The sequence below is a fragment of the Heteronotia binoei genome, chromosome 19, assembly GCF_032191835.1.
Source record: "Heteronotia binoei isolate CCM8104 ecotype False Entrance Well chromosome 19, APGP_CSIRO_Hbin_v1, whole genome shotgun sequence".
In the NCBI taxonomy this organism is placed as follows: domain Eukaryota; kingdom Metazoa; phylum Chordata; class Lepidosauria; order Squamata; family Gekkonidae; genus Heteronotia; species Heteronotia binoei.
The window spans coordinates 43,467,160-43,480,522 of NC_083241.1; the positions used below are offsets into that span (position 1 = coordinate 43,467,160).

Sequence of the window (13,363 nt, forward strand, 5' to 3'; positions counted from 1 at the left end):
CAAACCAAATTGCCAGTGCCGTCTTCCTCTCTTGCAGAGGAGAGCGGAGGCCTTTTGTTAATCGACTGGATTCTGAATGGCCCTCAGTGCAGGCAGAGAGGCTGGTATCTTTCCTTCCCACTCCCCAAACTGCAGCCTCTCAGACGGCACGGGGGTGGTATTGAGCAAGCAAGAGAGTCTCTCGCTTGGTAGTGCAGTATGACAAAGCGATGCGGGCAGCTGGAACAGCCTTTAAACCTGTTTTTTTACACAGGCCATTCAATAAGATAAAGGCACGCCTGGTGTGTTGCTGTTGTTGGGGGTGGGAGAGGTTTTTTTGAGAAAGTAACCCCCAGTTCTGAATTTTCTCTGACATGGCTTGGTTTCAAGAGGGTGGCGTTCGAGAGCTACAGTGGGAAGCTGCTGCTCCTGCTTCTCCTCCTCCTTCTCCTATTCCTCTTATCCTCTTCCTCTCCTCCTCCTCCTCCTCTTCTTCCTCTTCTCCTCCTCCTCCTCTTCTTCCTCTCCTCTTCCTCCTCCTCTCCTCCTTCTCCTCTTCCTCTTCTCCTCCTCTCCTCTTCCTCTTCTCCTCCTCCTCCTCCTCGTTCTCCTCTTCCTCTCCTCCTCCTCCTCTTCTTCTTCCTCTTCTCCTCCTTCTCCTCTTCCTCTCCTCCTCCTCCTCCCTCTCCTCTTCTCCTCCTCCTCCTCCTCGTTCTCCTCTTCCTCTCCTCCTCCTCCTCCTCTTCTTCTTCCTCTTCTCCTTCTCCTCTTCCTCTCCTCCTCCTCCTTCTCCTCTTCCTCTTCTCCTCCTCCTCCTCTTCTTCTTCCTCTCCTCCTCCTTCTTCTCCTCTCCTCCTCTTCCACTCCTCCTCCTCCTCTTCTCCTCCTCCCTGTAAACTGTACTCAGGAGAATGAAATAGAGAAATGTTGTTGTTTTTTTCCTGGGCAGACAGAAAAACACCAAACTTCCGCCTTTCCCCGTGGCATTCCTCTGAAGCCGAAGGAATCTGCAGTTCGGCACTCGGTGCCTGCTTCCATTACAACCCGAACAACAGTACCAGCTGTGCGCCTTGAACCATTTCGAGGAGAAACAGGCAAACAAGCTGGGCTTTTGTCAGGAAGGAAATTTGTTGTTTCCATCCCTGCGTCCCTGTCTCTTGTCTGAAATTGCCTGTGGGTGATTTTATTTTTTGTGCCTTGACAAAGGGTTAGCTTCGCAGAGCTTCTGTCTGCTGTTTCTCTTTGGTATTTTTCTTTTTCGGTGTAAATACGGAGCAGCAGAATGTGTCCGTGGGCTTTGCTCGTTCTTGTCCGCTTGAACATCCAATTGGCTCTGTAGATTAAGAAAATATTGTTTCTAGGGTGCTGCCCCCACAATGATTGAACATATGAACATATGAAGCTGCCTTATACTGAACCAGACCCTTGGTCCATCAAAGTCAGTATTGTCTGCTCAGACTGGCAGCGGCCCTCCAGGGTCTCAAGCTGAGGTTTTTCACACCTATTTGCCTGGACCCTTTTTTGGAGATCCCAAGCAGATGCTCTACCACTGAGCCACTGTCTCTCCCCTAAGAGAGACAGTTATTCTCTCCCGTTCCTCTTCCTCAGTGTATATTTTAGATTACCCATCACCTCTTCTGCACTTGGGTTTCCTATGTGTGGTTGGCTCCACCTCCAGTTTGGTGTAGTGGTGAAGTGCACAGACTCTTATCTGGGAGAACCGGGTTTGATTCCCCACTCCTCCACTTGCACCTGCTGGAATGGCCTTGGGTCAGCCATAGCTCTCTTATCTGGGAGAACCAGGTTTGATTTCCCCCCTCCTCCACTTGCACCTGCTGGAATGGCCTTGGGTCAGCCAGAGCTCTCTTCTCTGGGAGAACCGTGTTTGATTCCCCACATCTCAACTTGCAGCTGCTGGAATGGCCTTGGGTCAGCCAGAGCTCTCTTATCTGGGAGAACCGGGTTTGATTCCCCACTCCTCCACTTGCAGCTGCTGGAATGGCCTTGGGTTAGCCAGAGCTCTCTTATCTGGGAGAACCGGGTTTGATTCCCCACTCCTCCATTTGCACCTGCTGGAATGGCCTTGGGTCAGCTGTAGCTCTGGCAGACGTTGTCCCTGAAAGGGCAGCTGCTGTGAGAGCCCTCTCCAGCCCCACTTACCTCACAGGGTGTCTTTTGCGGGGGGAGAAGATATAGGAGATTGTAAGCCACTCTGAGTCTCTGATTCAGAGAAAAGGGCGGGGTAGAAATCTGCAGTCGTTGTCTTCTTTAAAATGAATGGGAAACCTCCTTTTTCTCCATTTCTGGCCTGAAATGAGAAAATGGGGGAGCCCTCTGGTGAAATATTTTCATTAAAGATTCTGAGTAGACACTCTTTTAAAACAATGTTTGAAAATACCGCTGCAGTTGTTGCCGTGCGATTCTGTGTTGTATTTAATTAATTAATTTATACCCAGAAGTGGACTCAGGGCAGCTTACAATGTAAAACCTCTCAAGCAATAAAAGCAATAAAACGATGGATGGCACAGTAGGCAGTAACAAAGACCTCGTGGTCAGAAATAGCATTGTATATTTTCATTTATTTAGATACTTCCGGTGAAATCCCACAGTGGCCCATCCATACACAGAGAGCTCATATGTATCCTTTCCCTCCTCTCTCTTTAGTGTAATAAACTTTTTGATGTAACGTTTGAACACGGCTGCTTAAAAGTATGACGAGGGGAAGGGAATGTGTTTGAAGACGCTGTCAGAGTGTGTCGTTCGTATTGATTTGGTTTTAACTGGCGTTTTAGAATGTTGTTATCCGCCTTGAGCCCGTTTTAGGAAAGGACGGAATATAAATTGCCTAAAGAAATAAATAAAAATGGCCATGCGCCTAAGAAGTAGCAGCCCATCCAGCCATTTCTCCTGCTGTCGTTAGTGCTTGGCCCTTCAAACCAGACAGGCTAGCGCTGGTACTCTATTAAAAGTTTAAAAGGAAAGGAGGCCACAAACCAGGTCTGATAAAAAGATGGGAGAATAACAGGGAAAACTGAGGACTGACACAATTTGGCAGTTACGTTGTCTGGCTTCTCTGCTGTAGCCATCTGATCCAGACGGTGGCCATTCTAGGACAAAAGGACTAGTACTGTAATAATGAGAGCTTTGTTAGTGCACTTTACCAAGCATCACACCCAGGATGCTGGAAGAATACTTGTAAGATCTTCACCTGAGCAGCTTGGTGATTGGGCTAAGTGCTGGCAGTCTTGGGGTCCAGAGCCCTTCCTGCCATGTTCACTGGGTGCCCTTGGGCTTCTTTCTCTCAGCCGAAGCTGCCCAATCTGGTAAAGAGCAGGGACGTCACTCAAAATGCCTTACGGTCTCTTTCTTTTTCCCCCTTCTTCAGGTGTGCCTCGCGATAGCTCATTATTCCCAGCCGGCAGATCTCCAGCTCCTCTTTGCCTTCGAATACGTGGGAAAGAAATATCATAATCCAGGTGACTGTTTTGCGTTTTCATCATCGCTTGTGCAGGCAGTTTAAGCTGCGGAAACGCCGGTAACATCTGTGTGAAGTTTTTCCCCAAACTCCCCGGAGCGTTTGTTTTGCAGAACGTTAACAATCCCGTGCGATGCATCTTTGTATGCCTCATTCCTTACCTCCTCTTTTTTCATTCGTCAGATGAACAAATGAGTCCGGGGGGGGGGGGAGCTCTTTATGTCGGCGTGAATAACATCTCAGTCTCCCCTCCCTTTGATAAGCTCTCTGTGTGTCTTTGTCATTTCCCTAAAAACACCTGGGTCAACCCCCTTTAGAATCGTAGAATCACAGAGTTGGAAGGGGACATAGTGGCCATCCAGCCTCCTATTCACTGCAGGATCAGCCAAGAGCTGGGTTGGCCAAACTTCCTTAATGTAGGAAAGGAAAGGTCCCCTGTGCAAGCGCCAGTCATTTCTGACTCTGGGGTGACGTTGCTTTCACGTTTTCACAGCAGACTTTTGACGGGGAGGTTTGCCATTGCCTTCCCCGGTCATCTACACTTTCCCCCCCAGCAAGCTGGGGACTCATTTGACCGACCTCGGAAGGATGGAAGGCTGAGTCAACCTCGAGCCTGAAAACCCAGCTTCTGCCGGGGATAGAACTCAGATCGTGAGCAGAGCTTCGGACTGTGGTACTGCAGCTTTAACCCTCTGCGCCACGGGGCTCTTTTATAGTGTGGGAGGGGTGATCGATATCGCACTTAAAATAAATCGACGGATGAGACTCTCGGAGTGACGCATCTTGTTCTTAAGATCTGCCGTTCTGTCTTAACGTCACAATTAACCACCAAAAAAAGCAGAATACAACAATATCAACTGGTACATTTTATAGCAGAAGATAGCAGTGTTGGTAACCTTGCAGTCGGAAGGAATGTTTTTAAAGGCTGCCTCTTCCTTTCTCCTAGCAAAGAAAGTGAACGGAATAGACCCTGGAGGGGGCGGCGGGGGCGGCAGCAGCCAGCAGACCCCTTTGTTTGAAACGTACTCAGACTGGGACAGAGAAATCAAAAGGACGGGCGCCTCTGAGTGGCGCGTCTGTTCGGTCAATGAAGGCTACATGATATCTACCTGGTAAGCTGTTTCACCAAGAAACTACACCAAGGTTTGGGAGGCTTCGAGTTGGATGTGGGCTGTCTGTGGCTCTCTGTCTCTTTACGAGCTGCTGAGTTCATAGACTGTGGCTGGCAGAAAACCAGATACTTCAGCAAGGGGAGAAAAAACCCGAGTTCTGGTGGCTGTCAAAGAAGCCCCAGTTGCTCAGGGCGCTTCCCGACATGCTAAATAACACAGTTCCAACCCACTTCAGTGACTGTTTGCAAGCAGACTTTGCCATTTCACGCAGTAAAATCCAGTTTCAAAAGCATTAAAAAGTTAAAAGTAGTCCCCTGTGCAAGCACCAGTCGTTTCCAGCTCTGGGGTGACGTTGCTTTCATGTTTTCACGGCAGACTTTTTACGGGGTGGTTTGCCATTGCCTTCCCCAGTCATCTACACTTTCCCCCCAGCAAGCTGGGGACTCATTTGACCCACCTCGGAAGGATGGAAGGCTGAGTCAACCTCGAGCCGGCTACCTGAAAACCCAGCTTCCACCAGGGATCAAACTCAGGTCGTGAGCAGAATTTAGGACTGCAGTACTGCAGCTTTAACACTCTGCGCCACAGGGCTCTTATATATGCTAGGAAAGGAAAGGTCCCCTTTGCAAACACAATCGTTTCCGACTCTGGGGTGACGTTGCTTTCACAGCATTTTCACGGGGTGGTTTGCCGTTGCCTTCCCTGGTCATCTACACTTTCCCCCCCAGCAAGCTGGGGACTCCTTTTACCAACCTCGGAAGGATGGAAGGAAAGGAAAGGTCCCCTGTGCAAGCACCAGTCGTTTCCGTCTCTGGGGTGACGTTGCTTTCACAATGTTTTCACGGCAGACTTTTTACAGGGTGGTTTGCCATTGCCTTCCCCAGTCATCTACACTTTCCCCCCCAGCAAGCTGGGGACTCATTTGACCGACCTCGGAAGGATGGAAGGCTGAGTCAACCTGGAGCCGGCTACCTGAACCAGCTTCCGCCGGGATTGAACTCAGGTCGTGAGCAGGGGGCTGCAACTGCAGTACTGCAGCTTTACCACTCTGCGCCACGGGGCTCTTAAAGCGCATTAAAAGTGTGTTATTTAGTGTGTGTGAAAGCACCCTCAGTAAAATGGGGAGGGATCTGTGGCTCTGTAGAAGAGCCTCAGCTTGGCATGCAGAAGTTCCCAGGTTCAGTTCCCAGCATATCCAGTTAAAAGGACCAGGCAGTAAGTGGTGTGAAAAACCTCCGTTTGGACCCTGGAGAGTGATTGCCAGACAGTAGACAATTCTGACCTTGCTGGACTGAGGGCCTAATTCAGTAGAAGGCAGCTTCATGTGTTTTTGTATTGCAAGGGAAGGGCCGCAGCTCAGTGGCAGTGCCTCTGCTTGGCATGCAGAAGGCCCCAGGTTCAGTTCCCGGCATCTCCAGTTAAAAGGACCAGGTGGGAGGTGCTGGGAAAGACTTCTCTCTGCCTGACACCCAGGAGAGCTGCTTCCAGTCTGTGTAGACAAGACTGTATCTGATAGATGAATGGTCTGATTCAGTATAAGGCAGTTTCATGTAATAATAATAATAATTTTTTATAATAATAATTTTTTATTTCTATCCCGCCCTCCCCGCCGAAGCAGGCTCAGGGCGGCTCACAACATAAAATACACATTACATCCATTATACTTATAAAAACATAGTTAAAACAATTATAAATTATTAAAATTAACATAACAATATGGCGTTATAAACATTAGATTTTTAGTAAAATTCAGAACATAAGAGCATTTCCAGCATCATACCTAGCTTTATCACTAGTTTTATCACTAGTCGAAGGCCATCTTGAAAAGGTGGGTCTTACAGGCCCTACGAAATCGATCTAAACATCTTAGGGCCCTCAACTCCTCAGGGAGTTGATTCCACAGTAGTGGAGCAGTGACAGAGAAGGCCCGATCCCGGGTGGCCTTCAGTCTGGCCTCCCTTGGCCCAGGGACATTCAACTGGTTTTTCCCAGATGACCTCAGTGCCCTCTGGGGCTCATATGGGGAGAGACGGTCCCTCAGGTAGGTAGGTCCTCGGCCATATAGGGCTTTAAAGGTGATAACCAGCACTTTGTAGCGAACTCGGTATGCCACTGGCAGCCAGTGCAGCCCACGCAGCCCCGGCTGTATGTGCTCCCACCTTGGGAGCCCCAACAACAGCCTAGCCGCCGCATTCTGCACCAGCTGCAGCCGCCGAGTCCGGCACAAGGGCAGCCCCATGTAGAGGGCGTTGCAGTAGTCAACGTGTGTTCATGTATTCTATGGGAGGGACGGTGGCTCAGTGGCAGAGCCTCTGCTTGGCCTGCAGAAGGTCCCAGGTTCAATCCCCGGCATCTCCAGTTGAAAAAGGACCAGGCAGTAGGTGATGGGAAAGACCTCTGCCTGAGAACCCCAGAGAAGGTTCAGTGGTAGAGCCTCTGCTTGGCACGCAGAAGGTCCCAGGTTCAATCCCCGGCATCTCCAGTTGAAAGGACTGGGCAGGAGGTGATGGAAAAGACCTCAGCCTGAGACCCTGGAGAGCCATGGAGAAGGCCCATAGCTCAGTGGCAGAGCATCTGCTTGGCCTGCAGTAGGTCCCAGGTTCAATCCCCGGCATCTCCAGTTGAAAGGACTGGGCAGGAGGTGATGGAAAAGACCTCAGCCTGAGACCCTGGAGAGCGGCTGAGTAGACAAGAGTAGACAAGGCTGACCTTGATGGACCAAGAGTCTGATTCAGTATAAGGCAGTTTTCATGTTTGTGTCTTAAAGAGAGGCCTGTAGCTCAGCAGAGCCTCTGCTTGGCCTGCAGAAGGTCCCAGGTTCAAGCTCCTTAATCTGCAGCTAAAAGGATCTAGTGGTAAATGTTTGGAAGACCTCAGCCTGAGACTCTGGAGTGCTGATGCCAGTCTGTGTAGACAGGAGTAACCCTGATGGACCAAGGGTCTGTTTCAGTAGAGGGCAGTTTCATGTATCCCTGGGTGATGTGATCTGAGCTGTGTTTCTGTTTTTAGTAAAAGACAGAGGTCAGAATCTGTGTACTTAAATCAAGGTTCTGTTGTTGGTTCCCCCACTTCCAAAGTGGGAGGTTTTTAGCATTCAGTTTAACCACTTTGTTGGATTTCAGCAAGACAAAACTGTTAAGGTGATTTTTTTCTTTTTTAATGCATTTCAAATGAAGCCATTAGACATGCATTTCTGTTCTTGTTCCCAGCCTTCCGGAATACTTTGTAGTGCCGTCATCCTTGGCAGATCAAGATCTAAAGCACTACTCCCACGCTTTCACCGGAAGGCGGATGCCGGTGAGTGCGAAGCCAGTGTTGCCCCTGGATGGCTAGAGCAGGCTGCCTTGTCAGGGGGCAAAGGCTGTGCCCCAGGAAACCTCTCTCCTGAGAGAGCGCTACAAAAACTGCTGTCCCTGATTTCTGCTTTGTCCTCTGTGAAAGAGGGTAGCTCCTTCCAGGGCTGTGAGCTGGTCCCTTACGCTGCACTCAGGGTAATGCAGTGTGGATGCAACAGTGCAGCCCAGAGATGGCCAAAGTTGCATAACATAAGAGCCACATAGAATAAACATCAGGTGTTTGAGAGTTGAAAGACATGAATGTCAGATGGAGGGAGGGAGGGAGGAAAGAAGGAAGGAAGGAAGGAAGGAAGGAAGGAAGGAAGGAAGGAAGGAAGGAAGGAAGGAAGGAAGGAAGGAAGGAAGGAAGGAAGGAAGGAAGGAAGGAAAATAGATGTGGAGGAGGAGGGAGAAATGAAAAGAAAGCAACTTTAAATGCATTCTCCAAACTGCTAACTGGCTTGGCTTGGAGAAGTGATTTAAAGAGAGAAATGCTTTCTCCAAGCTGGCTGACAGGACAGTGTGGGCTTTGAAAAAGGTAAAGGTAGTCTCCTGTGCAAGCACCAGTCGTTTCCGACTCTGGGGTGACGTTGCTTTCCCAACGTTTTCACGGCAGACTTTTTACGGGGTGGTTTGCCATTGCCTTCCCCAGTCATTTACACTTCCCCCCCAGCAAGCTGGGGACTCCTTTTACCGATGGAAGGCTGAGTCAACCTCGAACCGGCTACCTGAACCCAGCTTCTGCTGGGATTGAACTCAGGTCGTGAGCAGGACGCTCCGACTGCAGTACTGCAGCTTTAACACTCTGCACCATGGGGCTCTTATATTGTGGGCTTTGAGGGCCACACAATATGTGTGAAAGAGCCACATGTGGCTCCCGTGCCACACTTTGGCCACCATTGGCGTAGTCCAACGGCAGCCACTCTGTACCGCCAGGAAGCCGACAAAGAGTCCGGAAAAGCCACGGCCCTCTCCAAATAGGGAAGCCGCCTCTTAATTGCTGTCTGCTACCGGGGCAGGTTGCCTGGCACCTCTTGGCTCCTCCCCCGCTGAAGGGGGAGGGGACATGGTGGCTGCCTTGCTGGCAGGTGTCAGGAGCTGATGCTGCTGAAGAAGATATTGAAGATAATGGATTTATATCTCGCCCTCCACTCTGAATCTCCGAGTCTCAGAGTGGAGACTTTATCTTCCTCCCCTACAACAGACATCCTGTGAGGTGGGTGGGGCTGAGAGAGCTCTGACAGAAACTGCCCTTTCAAGGACAGCTCTGCCAGAGCTATGGCTGACGCAAGGCCATTCTAGCAGGTGCAAGTGGAGGAGGGGGAAATCCAACCCGGTTCTCCCAGATAACAGAACTCTGGCTGACCCAAGGCCATTCTAGCAGGTGCAAGTGGAGGAGTGGGGAATTGAACCCGGTTCTCCCAGATAAGAGTCCGTGCACTTCACCACTGCACCAAGCTGGCTCTGCCAGGGACTTGGCTGTGGCACCACAGGTATGGGCAGCAACTGAGTGGCCAGCAGGACATGTGCTTGGGGGGGTGGGGGGGTCACGTCATTCCTGCAGTGGGTTCTGTTAAGCCTTTTTTAAAACGTTCTTTTATAAAACAGCTTTGGTTCTCATGAAGCTGCAGATGTGTTAAAATACACGCAAGCAGTGCCTTAACTTTCGTGACATGCACACAAAACCCCCTGGTCGTTTCTCTTGCAGATGTGGTGCTGGAATCACTCCAACGGGAGCGCTCTTGTGAGGATGGCCAACATTAAGGATCCGTTGCAGCAGCGAAAGATCGACCAACGGTAAAGGAAGTGTGCAAAAGTGCTCCTGCGATCATATCAGGAGATACGATGGAGAGGGGTTTAAGATAGGGAATCTGTGGCCAGTGATGGCCAAAGGAGTAAACGGCTCAAGGAGAGGAGTGGTCTGTGGGGGGCTACTAGTCATTTTGACTAAAGGGAAGGTAGCCTCTGAATCCCAGCTCCTGGAGGGAACCTCAGAGGAAGGCCTCGGCCTCTCTGCCCTGTTGTTGGACCTCCAGTTGGCCACTGTGACACAGAATGCTGGACTGGATGGACCCTCACTAGTCTGATCCAGCAGGGTTCTTCTGATGTTCTTCTCAGGGGAAGGCCTCAGCCTCTGTGCCCTGTTGTTGGCCCTCCAGAGGTTGGCCATTGTGTGAGACAGGAGGCTGGACTAGATGGACCCTCCCTGGTCTGATCCAGCAGGGCTCTTCTGATGTTCTTCTCAGGGGAAGGCCTCGGCCTCTCTGCCCTGTTGTTGCCCCTCCAGAGGAACTGGCTGGCCCCTGTGTGAGACAGGAGGCAGGACTAGATGGACCCTCCCTTGTCTGATCCAGCAGGGCTCTTCTGATATTCTTACGAAGCCCTCAAGCCTCCATGCCCTGTTCTTAGCCATGCAGAAGACCTGGTTGGCTCCTGTGTGAGACAGGATGCTGGACTGGATGGACCCTCACTGGTCTGATCCGGCAGGGCTGTTGTTGTGTCCTTATATTGTTTGGTTGAGCATGATCAGCGGGGGGACCTTTAAGCTCTGTCTTCTCACTGGCTCCTGTTCGGCGCTGAATTCATCCAGCGTATTTTATATCAATGCATTTCATTGCTCAGATGTTCTCCTTATAAAGCAGAGCCATAAACCAGTGACTTTGCCGGTTAGAACTACAAAACATTTTTTGCCTGTTTGGAAAACCAGTCAACTGACACAAACAGCCTCGGGCCGATAGAGTGGGGGGCGGGGCGTGGAGCAGACTTCAGCATCTCTTTCATTTCCAACTCCCTTTCTTGCTTTGGAAGGGATCATCGACTCAAAGCCTCTTCTGTCAGCTGGTCCACACCGTTGAGCAGCCTGAGTTTTTGTGGCTGCATCTGTGCGTGGCTCTTCCCTTGAGCAACACAACTAGTGCAGGGCACAGCCTGCCCAAAGGTATGCCCACGTGTTCCATGGCCTACACCAGGGGGGGCCAAGGGTAGCTCTCCAGATGTTTTTTTGCCTACAACTCCCATCTGCTGGGGCTGATGGGAGTTGTAGGGAAAAAAACATCTGGAGAGCTATACCCTTGGCCACCCCTGGTCTACGCCAACGTTCCCTCTAAGCTGCAGAGTCTTGCGAGCAAAAATTCTACTTTGTGAGCTACTGACCTTCAAGTCGGGAGCTGCTGCATCGGTGAGTGTGCTCTGGGGTCCTCCTTCCTGAGCTAAGACAAAAACGTGTGAGGTGGAGGCTCAGAATCTGCAAGCTGGCTCAGCTTAAAGGGTAGATCCCAGCAGGCAGCCGCGTTGGTCTGAAGCAATAGAACAAAGCAGTAGACAAGCGCACCTTTAAGACCGACTAAGCTTTATTCAGAAGGTCAGCTTTCGTATGCCCTTAAGCAGACTTCATCAGACATTACGTTCTGAATAAAACTTACTTGGTCTTAAAGGTGCGCTTGTCTACTGCTTTGTTCTCAGCTTAGAGGGAACACTGCTCTGCACCACTGTTCCCTCCAAGGTGAGCTAGCTCACACTTTTTTTATCCTCCAGCTCACACCTTTTTTGTCTTAGCCCAGAAAGGATGGCCTCAGAGTAAACTAATCGATGCAGCAGCCAAATTGCTTGCTCCCAACTTTAATGCCAATAGCTCAGGAAGTAGAGATTTTGCTCACCAGACTCCACAGCTTAGAGGGAGCACTGGTGCACACGCCCCAGAGCTGCAACATGCCTACTGTGGGCGAGCAGAGGGTTCTTTCATTTCCTGTACACCGCCTGCCTTGCGGGAGGGCGTACGCCTGTCCCCCGGCAACAAACCTCAGTGGACGTGTGTTCCACTTCAGCAAGATCCTTTGCAGAGACAGAGCAGCTTGCGGTCCCCGCAAAGAGGAGCCAGCTGAAAAACAGACATTTGCACAAAGTACCTTGCTGTGCTTTCTTTTCTTTTTTTTAAAGCACAGAGTAAAGCTTTGCGGCCACAGTTACGCCACCGAATGCAGAAAGGAACACGCGATTTCAAAGGGTAGCCGTGTTGGTCTTTGGCAGCGTCCCCTCTAAGCTGAATCAATGTGAGCTAGCTCACAGTTGCTTAGCCTGCAACTCACACAATTTTTTGTCTTAGCTGAGGAAAGATGGCCCCGGAGCAGAGCAATTGATGCAGTAGCTCAGATCTTTAATGCCAGCGGCTCACGAAATAGAACTTTTGCTCACAAGACTCCACAGCTTAGAGGGAGTATTGCTCTTTGGTAGAGCAGTTGGATGCAAGGCTGGGAGCACCTTAGAGGCCCAGCGTGAGTTTGGGGTATGAGCTTTTGAGACTCAAAGCTCCCTTCGTCAGAGGGGAGAAAGTGTCGCTTGCGCAGATGCGCCTTGTCTGGAGACCACGTCCTGTGAAGAAAGGTTGAAGGAGCTGGGCATGTTTAGTCAGGAGAGGAGGCGGCCGAGAGGTGATAGAATCCCCATCTTCAAGTACTTGAAGGGCTGTCCTATAGAGGATGGTGCGGAATTGTTTTTTGTGGCCCCAGAAGGTAGGACCAGAATCAAGGGGTTGAAATTAAATCAGAAGAGTTCCCACCTCAACATTAGGAAGAACTTCCTGACCGTCAGAGGAGTTCCTCAGTGGAACAGGCTTCCTCCTTGGGAGGTGGTGGGCTCTCCTTCCTTGGAGGTTTTGAAACAGAGGCTGGATGGCCACCTGCCAGCGATGAAGATCCTGTGAATTTAGGAGGGAGGTGTTTGTGAGTTTCCTGCATTGTGTGGGGGTGGGTTGGACTAAATGACCCTGGAGGTCCCTTCCAACTCTATGATTCCTGACCGTCAGAGCAGTTCCTCAGTGGCTTCCTCCTTGGGAGGTGGTGGGCTCTCCTTCCTTGGAGGTTTTGAAACAGAGGCTGGATGGCCACCTGCCAGCGATGAAGATCCTGTGAATTTAGGAGGGAGGTGTTTGTGAGTTTCCTGCATTGTGCGGGGGGGGGGGGGGGGTTGGACTAGATGATCCTGGAGGTCCCTTCCAACTCTAGGATTCTGTGACTCATCCAGCTTCCCCTCTTCTCTGAAACACCAGAATTTGCAACGCGATCACCAGAAGCCACCCGCAGAGAAGCGACGTTTATAAATCCGACCTGGACAAGAGCCTGCCCCCCATCCAAGACATCCAGGCCGCCTTTCTGAAGCTCAAGCAGTTGTGCGTGAACGGTAGGCTGCCCGCGTGGGAAACGGCCAGACTGGCTTCTCCAAGAAGGGCCACATACAGCGAGGTCACTGAAATGTCAGGCTGAACGGGATGCCTCGACGACAGTAGGAAGCCACCCCTGTCTTGGCCACTCTCTTGAGAGTCGTTGCCCGTAACGTATAAAGACATCAACGAAAGCAGATAGATCCCAGTGGGCAGCCGTGTGGGTCTGAAGCAAGAGAACAAAGCAGTAGACAAGTGCACCTTTAAGACCAACTAAGTTTTATTCAGAATGTCAGCTTTCGTATGC

General features: G+C 50.7%; 1 protein-coding gene across 2 annotated transcripts in view; it reads left to right on the forward strand.

The window, feature by feature from the left end:
* The window catches only part of MTMR10 (myotubularin related protein 10), a 65,752-nt gene that overhangs the window by 38,732 nt on the left and 13,657 nt on the right, over nucleotides 1-13,363 (forward strand). For both annotated transcript variants that reach the window (XM_060259958.1, XM_060259959.1), the window contains exons 6-10: nucleotides 3,365-3,455; nucleotides 4,401-4,566; nucleotides 7,776-7,863; nucleotides 9,610-9,698; nucleotides 12,946-13,076. In XM_060259958.1, coding sequence (XP_060115941.1) covers nucleotides 3,365-3,455; nucleotides 4,401-4,566; nucleotides 7,776-7,863; nucleotides 9,610-9,698; nucleotides 12,946-13,076 — 565 coding nt within the window. The remainder of the gene's footprint in view (nucleotides 1-3,364; nucleotides 3,456-4,400; nucleotides 4,567-7,775; nucleotides 7,864-9,609; nucleotides 9,699-12,945; nucleotides 13,077-13,363) is intronic.